This window comes from Bombyx mori, chromosome 7 (genome assembly GCF_030269925.1).
Source record: "Bombyx mori chromosome 7, ASM3026992v2".
In the NCBI taxonomy this organism is placed as follows: Eukaryota; Metazoa; Arthropoda; class Insecta; order Lepidoptera; family Bombycidae; genus Bombyx; species Bombyx mori.
The window spans coordinates 9,646,089-9,659,751 of record NC_085113.1 but is presented as its reverse complement, the minus strand read 5'-3'; the positions used below and the strand labels follow the sequence as shown (position 1 = coordinate 9,659,751).

Here is a 13,663-nt window from a genome sequence, read left to right as displayed (position 1 = left end):
TTTCTGATGGGGCTTAATTAAATCATGCCGGCTCCCCACCTATATAAATAGTAGGAAGGATTCGATCGAGATCCATTCATTGAGTCAACATTCGCAATTGAACTAAATCAATCGTTCATAAAACGAAATGAAATATTTCATTGTCATTTTCTGTCTCGTCTCTTTGGTTTGTTCAAAGAGCTTTGGCCATCACCCCGCTACTTATGGTGAGTATAAAATTTTGATCGACTTTAGTACGTAGCGGCTTGGCTCTGCACTTGGTATTGACAGTGACCAAAAGCTGCGGCAACCATTTGCCAGGTGGGCCTCTACTCGTTTGATTATGAAAGCAATCTAAAATAAAAAGTTGGCCTAAGATTTTCAGTTTAAGGTCACATAACATCGAAGTTTATATACCATCGTATAGCAAGGATAAGACGTCCGGTGCATTCGTGTTGAGCGATGCACCGGCGTTCGAATCTCAGGCGGGTACCAATTTTTCTAATGAAATACGTACTCAAAAAATGTTCAGGATTGACTTCCACGGTGAAGGAATAACATCGTGTAATAAAAACCAACCCCACAAAATTATATATTTTCGTAATTACTGGTGGTAGGACCTCTTGTGAGTCCGCGCGGGTAGGTACCACCACCCTGCCTATTTCTGCCGTGAAGCAGTAATGCGTTTCGGTTTGAAGGGTGGGGCAGCCGTTGTAACTATACTTGAGAGCTTAAAACTTATATCTCAAGGTGGGTGGCGCATTTACGTTATAGATGTCTATGGGCTCCAGCAACCACTTAATACCAGGTGGTCTGTGAGCTAGTCCACCCATGTAAGCAATAAATAAAAATAGCACTTGTCCCATTTCTATTAACCGAAATACATTCCTGGGGCGAAATAAGTAAGACAGTGGTATCTGACTGCGGAGGCCCAAAATACACCCAGCCACTAGCCATGTTTAGCATATTAGCTACCAGATTGTATGTTTAGGGCATGCTGAGCCCACCTTACCTAGTCTAGTGAAATAGAACAGTGTGCTTAGTCCTAGTTTTGGAGAACGTTCTCCATAGCGTAAAAGTTAACTAAAAATTGTATGTAGTTGGCACAGCGCCCCTAGCGGTAAATATCGGCAAACATCGCACAAAAATTTGTGTGATATCTCAAATTTTAGTTTTGCCTAAACCCACTAATTGAACTTTTTTTTATTACCCTTGTAGGCAGACGAGCATACGACCCACCTGATGGTGAGTGGTTACCGTCGCCCATGGACCTCAGCAAGGCCAGGGGCAAAGCCACGCCGCTGCCTACCGCTTAATACTCTCCACAAAGCTAATCCTTTAATCCTCCTAAGAAAAAGTATTAATTTAATGTAATTTTTAAATTAAATTAAATGAATCCTTTTTCTTCTCTGTAACATTCCCTATCATAATTTTCCTTAAACAACAAAGACGCTACTACATATTTAAATCAGTTGCTTAGGTCATTTTACAAATGTCTGTCGGTAATATCGTACTAAGTTTATCCTGAACGACTGTAGGCATGTGTTCGTTACTATTTATTTATTACGTGGCTATGATTAGACTATCTATTTATGAAGTGGCTATGATGAGACTATCTATTTATTAAGTGGCTATGACGAGAATATCTATTTATTAAGTGGCTATGATAGACTATCTGTTTATTAAGTGGCTTTGATGAAAGACATTACAAGTTCCTGGGCTACAGAAAAGTTCAAGAAGAGCATGCCTTAATGCTCGAACACCGTGGAGAAGAGAGCCTTGACTGAAATGAACTATAAACGCAGCATTTTTTTTTAAAGAGATTTTATGACCTGATAACTAAGACCTTTAGGTCATGTCTTATTTTAATTTATATTCTTATTTTTATGAAAAATTATAATATGGAGTGAAATGAAATGAAGATGATCAATTTGAGACATTAATCAACTGGAATGAAAATAAATGAAATGAGATGAGATGATATGGTATGAAATATAATATAATATAATCACAGTAAAATTGTGGTCATTTACTGAGATTTTTTCAGTGGACTTTTTGGAGGATCCCGAGAAGTTACATCCAGCGGCTTTGTTTCATTTTGTCACATTTGTGCACTTTCACAGATATTAAACAGTTAATAAACCCCCGTTATTACACAGTTAAACCTGTAGAAACACTAAATAGATAAAATAAAACAAATCACACAACTTCACTCCTCGTGTTCCCCCGCCAAAAAGTCTGTAAACGCAGAGGTTCTAGGTAGTAGGGATGTACTCTGCTCTTATGATAAATTGCGAGCAGAAATGAATAAGATGACGGGAAGATCCCAATTAATTCTTAAATACACAAAAATTCTAATTGTAATTTTTAAATCAGGAGATCGCCGCTGTGTCAACATGTGGGATGAGGGCTGTATCAATGGACAGCTTCCAGGATCGGGTATGCTAATTCTATTAATACATATTATTATCGCTGTCAAAAAGGAAGGAAATATTTATCTAGTTTAAGACATTGAGTAGATGATATTGTTTTAAAGGATTTTCTTGAAAATATCGAATCAGCGCGATTCAGACTTGTGACTGATTTCGTCTATTCAGCTATAAAATTTACATATATGAAAATTTCTATATATTTTTGAAGTGAAACTTCTTTAGGCGCGTTGAGAGTAATATTTAACGCACGACAGATTCGTTACGGTAAGAGAGAAAAGATACAATTTAGGAAGAGCGAGACTGAGAAAATAGACATAGCGTCTCGCGAATCACTCGACTGTGAAGAGGGGGAAAGGAAAAAGCGAGCTAGGTCATTTCTCTTATACACAGAGAGATTCCCTATTACAAGAGAAATTAGAGTTAAAGATGAAAAATGAAGAAAACCACAATACCACACACTGCAAAAGAAGTTTCACTTCTTTCACGTGCACCAAGTTGCACGCGCACCATTCTTTTGTGGTCTAGTTGAGCAGACAAAGTCACGGCATAAATGAGTTGATTTGATTATTACGCATATACAAAAAAAATAATAATGCCACCCAACTTGAAACATGAGGTCGAAGCGTCCAATATAATTGTTTCTTAAAACCGTAGTAGCATCCTTCAAATTAGAAAACAACAGAGGTTCCATAAATAATTTAGGTTGAATATAAATTACAGCTCCGACGCTAAGGTTAACAACACTAAGGTTTAACGCTAAGGTTAACGCTGGCAGTGGATACAGACGAAGTTTTATTGAAGCTTTTATTACCTACATGCTCGTGTATAAACTGCCCCTTAAAATCGGAATAAGTATTACTGGAATAGAAAGCATTTAATCAAAAATACGCCAAGACAAAAAACCACTTGATTTTATTAAATTTTTATCTCGTTTTCAAATTATCTCGAACGTAATGTCTAACAAAATCAACGAATTTTGTGTCAATATCGAATCCAAGATTGAGTGCACGAGTTGTATCAAATCTGCTGGGGAACGAAGCTACCACTTGGCTTATTACGTCATCCTTTTCAAACCTAACCAGATCGGCCACTTTCTTTCCTGCCACAGTGTACAAAGCATCCACCATCTCCTTCACGGATACGCAAATTCCTGGCAAAGTAACGCATCTCCAAAGACCCAACAATGCTTTGGGCAATGTTGCCGCGTGCACAATATTCTTCACCACCACTCGAGGACTGGATAACCACAACTCTTGCTCGGGAGGCACAGGGCACACGGCCGGGACTCCATTTAGAGGCTCCCTGATGATGCCACTAGCAAATGATGTCATAGCTCTGTTCGGTGCACCAGGTCTCACGCTTATCGTCGGCACTCTGAGTATCCGACCATCAACGAAACCCCGTCTGGAATAATCATTGACCAGAAGCTCGCTCATGGCTTTGGCTGTTCCATATGTGTTTTGAGGCATGACGGCAGTTATGTCGTCAACGACTGGAGGTAGATCTCCGCCGAAAACAGCAACAGCGCTGGTGAAGACAAAACGGAGGCTTGGCACTCGATGTCTTGCTGCTTCTAGAAGGGCTTTCGTTGCTTCAAAGTTCACCTTAAGTCCATAGTCGAATTCGGCTTCGGCATGACCACTGACCACGGCCGCCATATGGAAGAACACATCAGTGTCGTGCTGCACGAGTCGATCTGCAGCATCTGGTGATGTTAAATCAACAGCTAAAAGCTTAACACGCGGGTCATCTCTTGGAGATGGTAACTGAGAGCCGGTGATGAGCAACTCTGTAACCTTGATGGGGGACTCTTCACTTAGGAGGTAATCTACTACGCGAGACCCTAAGAATCCTCTAGCACCAGTTACGACAACTTTCATGTTTATTTTTCCGTGCAATTGGCTAGGAAGACAACGATCGACTAGTTTCGATATATTTTTCTCACAGCCAAGCTTGGTACATTTTATGTAACAGAGCAAAGGTTTCGATGATAAGAATTAAAAACGAAACAAACAAGAGAAGGTCAAGAGGTTATCGGGATATTAATTTCACAAATATCAATTTTAATACGCTTTTATTAGCTTCAGACGTATTGTATGTTAGTATGTCACGGAATCATTGAACATGATTTTGACCCCCTACAAAACATCGAATTAACTCGAAATTTGGTATACTTATTAAGGACCGATGACAATTCAATATTTAAAAAAAAAATGAAAAAATTTAAATTCAACTAAAAAATGAAAAATAAATAATAGTTTAAAAAAACAAAAAAAATACGCTTTTATAGAAAAAGCGTGGGGTGAATGATATCAGTAGTTATAAATATTTTATGAACAGATATGAGTAGAAGGGTTATTTTAATAATATCCTGAAAAGCACCGCAAGCTTTTTTTACAATAAAATCATTTTTCTGACAGTATTTTTAATTCATTTTTTTTAAAATCTATTTACTATTTTTTAGTTGGATTTTCTATTAAAACGTATTCTTTTAGTTTTTTTAAACTATTATTTATTATATATGAAGCAAATATTAAGATATATTAAAAGATAGCTTTTAATTTAAAGGACATAGAGCTCACCGGAGTTCATGGTGATGAAAATTATTCCAACTTAAGGCTTGAGGTTCTCGATACAGGTAACAATAACATTATAACATATTAATAAAGTACCTAAATATTTATTCCAGGTTGGGATGACTATTATTTGAATGGTAACTTTAATCCCGGCAAGCGGTGCCTTAATATGTGGGATGACGGCTGTGCCAATGGACAACTACCCGGAGCAGGTACACAGATTTATCTCAGTCCAAAATAGGAGGCAGTTGTTAGTTTTCTAAACCGACCCGTAGACTTGTTAAAACTGCTACCCAACCTAAACATCAGCCCGCTGAGTTTTTCGCCGGAACTTCTCAGCGGGTCGGGATTCCGATCCGGTAGTAGATTTATTTTGGGCTATGTCGGTAACCATGGTAACCGACATAGCCCAAAGGATTGCGACGCTGAAGTGGCAGTGGGCACACATTGCTCGTAGAACGGATGGCCGTTGGGGTCAGAAAGTTCTTGAGTGGCGACCGCGTACCGGAAGACGTAGCGTGGGTAGGCCTCCCACAAGATGGACCGACGATCTATTGAGGTTCGCGAGGATTCGCTGGATGCAGGCAGCGCAGGGCCGGTCTTTGTGGACAGCAGTGGACGTCTGTGGGCTGATAAGAAATAGATTTATTCGCGAAACACTTGTCCTGGTGAAACTGGAAAGTACTAGTAATTGTTTCTTGATAATAAAAAAAAGTGTGATAACGAGAATCGTAATAAAACTGCAGGCAACGATGACTATTACCTCGGCGGTGGATTCAATCCAGGCAAGCGTTGTGTCAACATGTGGGACGAAGGCTGCATCAATGATCAAATCAATGGAGCCGGTATGTTCATTTGAATGATTTGTTGTTGCTGTCATAATACAATAAACATTATCTGTATCATTATAAAATTGTAACGTAATTGTTTACATAGGTATACATTATGATACGTATCTACAATGAAAGATAACAATATTATCTACTACTTATTACATTATCAAAATATCTCGATTACGGTTTAGTATGAAAAATGAAACTCTTCGAAAATACATAAATTGAATTTTTATAAATATGTTTATTTATTCGTGTTCAAAGCGCAAGTCTACTTTTCGATCGAACTTATGGTTTCTAACTATGATTGATTTAGGAAATATTTTACTTGTTTTTTTTTATTACGTCTTAGTCTATTGCCGCGAATAAATCATGCGTTATGGGTTAAAAGATGGGACAACCGTTATAAAATACAATTTAGACTTAGAACACGTGTCTCTGGGTAGATCGCGACATTCACGCAATGAAGCTTAGGCTTAGAATAACTACTAAAAGCCCTCCTATCGTGGCCGCCTCTAATTACATACTCGACCCAGACGACCGGGCAACACACAGTCACCCTAAACGCATCATTTTGGATCCTGCTGATAACTGGTGATAGGACCTCTTGTGAGTCCGCACAGGTAGGTACCAACACCCTGCCTATTTCTAGAGTGAAGCAGTAATGCGTTTCGGTTTGAAGGGCGTAGCAGTCTTGTAACTATACTGAGATCTTAGAACTCATCTCAAGGTGGGTGGCGGCATTTACGTTGTGGATGTCTATGGGCTCCGGAAACCCCTTAACATCAGTTAGGTCGTGATCTCGTCCACCCATCTAAGGAATAAAAAATAAAAATAAAAAACACGCTCGCTCTATTCGAAGGGTTCGATGTGTGAACCGCTCACAACCGAATGATTTTCTCATCGGATCTTCTCAGTCCGTCGCGATTCCGATCCAGTGGTAGATTCAATGAAGCACTGCTCCTAATCGGTATGGCAGATGTTAACAGTCTCTCAGGCTGGCCCAATGAGCTCGCCTTCCGGCCCGTCGAGTAGAACAACAAACTACTCAATACCAAGCGGACTGTGTGCTAGTCTGTCTATCGATAGCGATAAAACAGTTTTCAACAAGATCAAAAGTGGGTGTATTGTGTTATCCTTTTTTATTGCTTATACGGGTGAATGAGGCCACCGATGTATTAACTGATATCGGAGCTCATAGGCATCAAGAATAACCGACACACACTTTGAGATATTAGTTCTAAATCCCAGTTCTATATACGCCTGACCCACCCTTCAAGTTGCAACGTATTACTGGGTGCTAGTACCTGTGTGTGCTCCAAAACACCCTATCACCAATAAGATAATAACAACTATGTAATTTTATTGTATTTATCGTTATTTGCAGAGCTGAGCGTGTCTTGTACCAATTTAAATATAATTTATGTATCATTTTATTTGTTTATTAGCTAATGTGTAATCTCTACAACCTTGGCTTCTATGTCACGGCAGCATGCACTTCGAGATATTGGTTTAGATTTAATTACTTTTTTAACATTTGTGTTTATTAATTATGGCGACAAAATGCTTTCTGTCACTTCATTTGATTTGTTTTCTCGTTAAGCAAAAAACGTCTAATAAGCAAAATCGACAATTATAAACTTAACGTCGTTGTCAAACCAAAATCTGCTATGTGCACTTTTTGAGTTTTTTACTTTCTGACCTTTTCGTAGAGTTCACAGCCCTATCTACCGTATAAAAAAAAACTGTTGTGTCTATAGCTTTAATATTTATCTATAGCTTTAATTTTATATAGTTCTTAAAAATTCACCTTCATATAAAATTTTATACGAAAATGTTTTTACTCGTTAATTCAAAATAGAGTTTTTGCACGTAGCAGATTTTGGTTTGACAGCGACGATATAAGGAACATTGTAATAATTTCTCCAACAAATATTTTTTTCAGGTAACGATGACTATTATTTGAACAACGGCTTCAATCCAGGCAAACGTTCCGTGATTGAATTGTTCAAGAAACTGCATAAAACGAAACCTAAATTGTAAAAACTTTGTCGATTTAAAGAAAACATCCGTCCATTTAATTTTTTATCTACACTGTTTTTTGTGACTTTTATTAGCAATTTTAATGCATAATAAACATTTAAAATATTTACGTTCATTATTTTTTAATGATTAGATAATCTATCAGAATCTAAGTACTGTTATCTATATTGACATGACTCAAATTAATTGAGATGCGAGGTATAGATACAATATCACCCGTCCGGGCGTAGCTGGAATAGCCCCTTAGGCTGCCAGCAAATACTGAATAGATAGGGGCAGGGGGGAGGGGAGGGGGGGGGCAATATTATAACTATGTCACAGCAAACTGCAGGTTAACCGTCGGAGCATCATTGTTCCTGAGGAACGTGGATCTCCACGATGACCTGAAGCTCGACTCGCCAAAGCACGTCATTACGGATCCTCCTGATCCATTAACGGTGCTTCTAGGCACGACAAGCACCGGTCACCGTCTTCGTCGAACCCGTCGCTTGCGACGAAGGGCTCGACGAGCGAATTAACCCATGGACACAGCCCACTGAGTTTCTCGCCGGATCTTCTCAGTGGGTCGCGTTTCCGGTCCGGTAGTAGATTCTACGAAGCACTGCTCTTGCTTGGGTCAGTGTTAGCAACTCTCCGGTTTGAGCCCCGTGAGCTCACCTACAAACGGTAGGGTGAAGCTGAAATAGACCCTCAAGGCTATCAGCATAGGTAGAAAAAAAATATATGAGGCACTCGGTAGATCGCGTCTCTACTTCTTCTGCTAGGGTGTAGGGCTCGAATCAAATTTTTCCATTTGCATCGGTCTTGGGCAGTGTTATACCTCCTTCCACGTCATGCCCAAGACGCCAAGTTCCTGCTCTACTGAGCGACACCAAGTTGGTCTAGGACAACCTCTCTTCCTTTTGCCAAACACTTTCCAGGTCAGTGCTCTCTTGGATAGGTGGGTATTGGACTTTCTTAATGTGTGACCAATCCAATGCCACTTTCGGGTGAGGATCTCCTAACTGTTTATCATTTTGAAATTATTTGGCCCCCAGGTGTCCGGTTTTTCGGCCTCGAATCTTAAAAATGAAATCACAAACACTGAGTTTATAACAATTGGCGTTATAATCACTAATAAACCTATGATAGTATACGAATTTCTGTAAAACAACAAGGAAGCAGTAAAACTTTATTAGACTCGCATAAAAATTCCATTGGCTAATTGTACGTAAACATCATAAAAAATAATCACTTTTAAATACTAACATTAGAATCTAAAAATACACTCAAAGATATGCACATAGTTTTTTGAACAATATTTGTTGTACTAAAACTATTCTATACAAAATTCTCATTTAATTGGACGTACACATAAGGCGATTGGCTAATGTAATTTTAATTACAATTGCATTGCTTGGCAAGTTCATAAGTCTTTGCGGTTTCATTACAATTTATACCGGACAACGCATTCAATAAATCATTATAATAATATAATATGAATCACTATATTAATGTGACCTTAAGGCAAATTAATTAAAATAAGGCTTAATGCAGGGTGCAATGGAAACATTTACAAAACTTAGTATTGCCTGGTTCCTTACACGATAACGCCATCAATCGTTCGATAGAAACCATATTACTTTTTAACCGACTTCAAAAAAGGAGGAGGTTCTCAATTCGACTGTATTTTTTTATGTTTGTTACCTCATAAATCATAACTTTTGGCTGGGTGAATCGATTTCTATGATTCTTTTTTTATTAGAAAGCGGACGCTTCCCGTGTGGTCCCATTTCAATTTAGTCCAGTTCTGATAATGGTGTCCATGAGAAAACCATGTAAGTCTTATATTTGCATTAAGCACGTGCGTGACAAATAGATGAATAACTCAATATCACACCAACCGATTTTGATGATTTGTTTTGGAATATCTTTTTTTTTTTCTATTTGAAGTCGGTTTTTGTTAAAGCATTTCTATTTACAATTATGTTGATAGCTAACTTCTAGGTACGTAATATTTTTTGCAAATGGCGCATTTTTCAGTCAGCTGATTGGCAAGTTTGGCGGTTCTTCAACCAGCTGCGTTCGCCTGACATTGCAAATTCACAAAACATGTACTTACTAAAAGGACAAATATTTATATCTAATAAATGAATATTGTTTTAATATCGAGTAACATATTTTGTTATTGCTTTGGAAACGGTCCACTCGCACCCTACATAAACTAACTTATACAATATAAAACCATATATACTTTCTAAGAATTCAAATTATTGTGCACAAAAGAAAATAAGTCTTTTTCAGATAAGATACCTATAGAATACAGAATAGCTTTTTTTTCTTGATTTCATTAAAATAATGATGTGCATTTATCTTCTGTAAACATTAAGACATCTACAATATATTATTATTGTATTATTAAGTTATATACAAAAAAAATAGTAATAGGTGTAGAGAAAAATTTTTATAAGACATCTTTAAAATTCCAAATTCAGTCAGATTAAAATGAATATTATCACAGTGTAACTTTCAAAGCTATAGTAAAACATGTTAACGCTAAACGAAATGTAATGTTACATCGGGATGGGATCGAGAAGGCAATATTTTTTATCACAAATGCCAAGTCGGGTGAATAAATTCACTGTTGTGGCATAATAAAAACGGTGGGCAAAGCATTTTTGAACCTATTCTAATACAATAATTAATGGGCAATAAAGAAAAATACAAAACCAAATGAAAAACCTTACAAAAATAAGATCGAATCGAAATTTAGATAAAAGTCTACATACATACCAAAATATTGTTTATAATCTAATATCTATAATCTAAAATACTTATAAACAATTTGTTTGCACAATTATTTAAGGTATCCCATTTATAATTTACCAATTTAAAATGTTGGGTACCAACAAACTGTTTCAGAATAATATTATCACAGATCAATTAAAATCATGTTTAGTCTAAGACATCATAAAGGCATTTTATCAATAGAAATGTTATAATTAAATTTTAATATAACATATGACATGCAAATAAGTGTTTTATGTAAAAAAAAATTTTTTCTTGATTTTTACATGTGACCAAAAACTCAACATTTATGTAAATAATACATTACGTGAGTAAACAATGTTACACTGTTGAATTATTTATGTATAAATGCAATATAGCATTAAAATATGTACAAACAAAATGTATATTCAACTTTTAAAAATAGTTTTATGACAAAAGTTTATTTAGTACACAATCCCTAAACTTGTACCACTTAGAATGTCTACACATGCATAATTTCTCTGCAATCGTCTTGGCACAAAGAATTATTTATAATTAGAGATCAAAATGTATAAATATGTTAAGTACAAACTATGAGCTATTTATTTAATTCAATTGTTAAAGAAATTAAATTAGAGTTTATCAAAATTTTACCAATTCAAACTTTAATAAATAATTAAAATAACATATTAGTCTAGTGGACACTAAATCTCATTTGATAGCAAGGAAATTAAGATGCTAAATATATAAAAAAAAAGGTATTAATTTTTCAGTTCATTTGTCCATGCCAATGTTCAGGTACATATTGAACTGGTTTATTAGTCAAATTTACACTAGCACTTTGGGTCACTGTCTTCTGTGTATTCCCTTGTCTAAACTTAGTCGAATACTTATAAAAATCTGACATTTCAAACGGCTTAGTTTCTTCTCTGTACGGTATGACTTTTCCCTGTTCGATTATAGTCAAATTTTTCGGTGATTCCAAGGATATCCCACTTGGAGATAAAACTGGAGGACTTTGAGACACATGATTAGGACTTTGCATTGCTGAATGACGACCAGTCGAAATCATAACTTCATATGCTTGAGAATTCCCAATACTGGATGTTCTCTTCAAACTAGAACTCTTTTTAAGTAAAGGCGCTTCAGGCTTTGTGGGGGAATCTAATGATGTTTCGTACCACTGTTTTTCTTTCACTTTTAAATCAGACTGCGAAAGTGGAGAAAACTTATTCATGCTCACCGAATCAAAGTTTGAGTAGCCTGATTTTATGCTAACAGGACTCATGGCATCTGGGTATATCCTTCTATTATCTCTACCATAATCATCTGTAGACACTTGTAACTGGAGATGTAAAGGATTTCTAATGGCATTATGTTCTCTTAATGGTAATGTGTTGGGTACAGGAACTACTCTTCCAATTGGCACATGAGTTTCTTGTATATCAGGTTGTGAACGATGTTGGTATATAGGAAGCGGGGGTCTGTAATTATCTCCCATGTTTTCTAAATGTTGGTTGTAGTCACTATGTGATGTAAGATGATAAGTTTGGGTTCTCTGTAAAGTGTTGCGTCTCACTGTTTCTGGACGCCTTTTAGACTGTCCCTGCATTTGGTGGTGGTGCACACCTCCCAAGTGTTGGCTTTGAGCCTTTAACTGAGAAGCATACTGATATAATAACGGTGTGTTTTTGGAGCCATTTTGAACCTGGTGAGGTATAACATTTCCATGAGTATAATGAGTTGTTATGTCAGGATGACTTGAACTAAAATGTGTTTCCCGCAACCTTGACACATTATGAGCTTCAGGAGCACCGTTATAATAAATTTTATTCATGTATTCTGTTGTCAGTGTGTGATGGCGATAGAAAGCGCCGTCATTGTGAACATTCTCATTGATTGGTTCCTGTCGGTTGGATAAAGAAGGATACGTATGAGAAGGATGCATCGAGAATGTATCCGTGGTTCGTTCTTGGGGTGGAGAGGGAAAGAAGTTAGAACAACTTGTCTCCGGACGTCTAATGTGTCTAGGGTGACTTTTGGTCGACATACCAGATATAGAAGGTGTAGAGAGTCTGTGAGCATAATTTTTACGGTCAACATCTTGGAATCGCTCCGCAGAAGTAAGTCTCATACGTCTTGAGGAGTTATCAGACCCGTCGTGTACATCATTGCCGTCTGTAGAACGGTCGACGCTTTTCATGCTGCCGAGTCTCTCTCGCTGAGGTACTTCGGGGCTCAACGGTGCTTCCGGAGGCATAATCCCAGTCAACTGAACTTCCTGAACACATAATTTATACAATTCCTCATTTTTGGCAGCAAGCATCTGCTCTAGTTCCTTCTTCCGTGCTTGCAACTTCACTAATTTGTCCTGTTTATCGCCATGCAAATCACTACCCATTGTGCTGGTACCCATTATAAAATCAAATTGCCACAAAACCCAATAGAGATGATTTAATATTCCCGCAAATATAAATCAGCCCGTCATTAAAATTAACGAAGTAAACAAAGGTTAAAAATTCGTAAACGTTGATGACACATTTTAGACATTTTTAGAGTTCAATTAACTGACAGGTAAGGAGAAGACACGCAGCCATGTTAGTTCGTGTAAAATTTGTACACAGTGACATAGACCAAAGTATCTGATACAAAACGTACTTCATCATCATATTTAAAACAAGAAGTCAAATCTTTAGCATGACGTATAACTTTGTAATTCATATTTATTCGTTTAAGTAATTGACCTTCGATTCTACCAAATGATTTTTTCTACTAAAATTCTAAATAAAATTTAGAACTCTGCGTTTTAATTATGATTAATCGCTCCAACAGCGTGTTCGCGTGCAAACAAGTTTGAAGAATCTTTTGACCATTTAAAATTTAATACTGTACTGGATACTGGACTTTTTCCGGAAAGTGCGCAAATGTGGTTAAACGAAACAAAGCCTTATAAAGTCAAAATTTTCATAAAACTGAACGTTAATACAAAATATTAGGCTGCATGATGTTACCTTCGCTTTCCAGTTGGAAAAATGGAACACTATTACTATTG

General features: G+C 36.9%; 3 protein-coding genes across 4 annotated transcripts; 1 reads left to right on the top strand and 2 right to left on the bottom strand.

Annotated features, from left to right (window-relative positions):
• LOC101739144 (uncharacterized) lies at positions 1-7,972 on the top strand. 2 transcript variants are annotated; one of them, XM_004931327.5, is made up of 5 exons: positions 1-206; positions 2,356-2,418; positions 5,101-5,199; positions 5,734-5,832; positions 7,766-7,972. In XM_004931327.5, the coding sequence occupies exons 1-5, from the start codon at positions 128-130 to the stop codon at positions 7,861-7,863; spliced, it is 438 nt and encodes a 145-aa protein (XP_004931384.1). In that variant the 5' UTR covers positions 1-127; the 3' UTR covers positions 7,864-7,972. The 2 variants fall into 2 exon arrangements, with proteins under 2 accessions (XP_004931384.1, XP_037868000.1); XM_038012072.2 differs by lacking the exon at positions 2,356-2,418 and having other exon boundaries at positions 55-206.
• On the bottom strand, positions 3,305-4,375 carry LOC101738995 (D-erythronate dehydrogenase). Its single transcript, XM_004931326.5, has one exon. The coding sequence runs from the start codon at positions 4,289-4,291 to the stop codon at positions 3,335-3,337; it is 957 nt and encodes a 318-aa protein (XP_004931383.1). The 5' UTR covers positions 4,292-4,375; the 3' UTR covers positions 3,305-3,334.
• A 1,048-nt stretch (positions 7,973-9,020) lies between the features above and the next one.
• On the bottom strand, positions 9,021-13,651 carry LOC101746539 (uncharacterized). The gene has a single exon (XM_004931376.5). The coding sequence runs from the start codon at positions 13,025-13,027 to the stop codon at positions 11,381-11,383; it is 1,647 nt and encodes a 548-aa protein (XP_004931433.1). The 5' UTR covers positions 13,028-13,651; the 3' UTR covers positions 9,021-11,380.
• Positions 13,652-13,663: the final 12 nt, after the last annotated feature.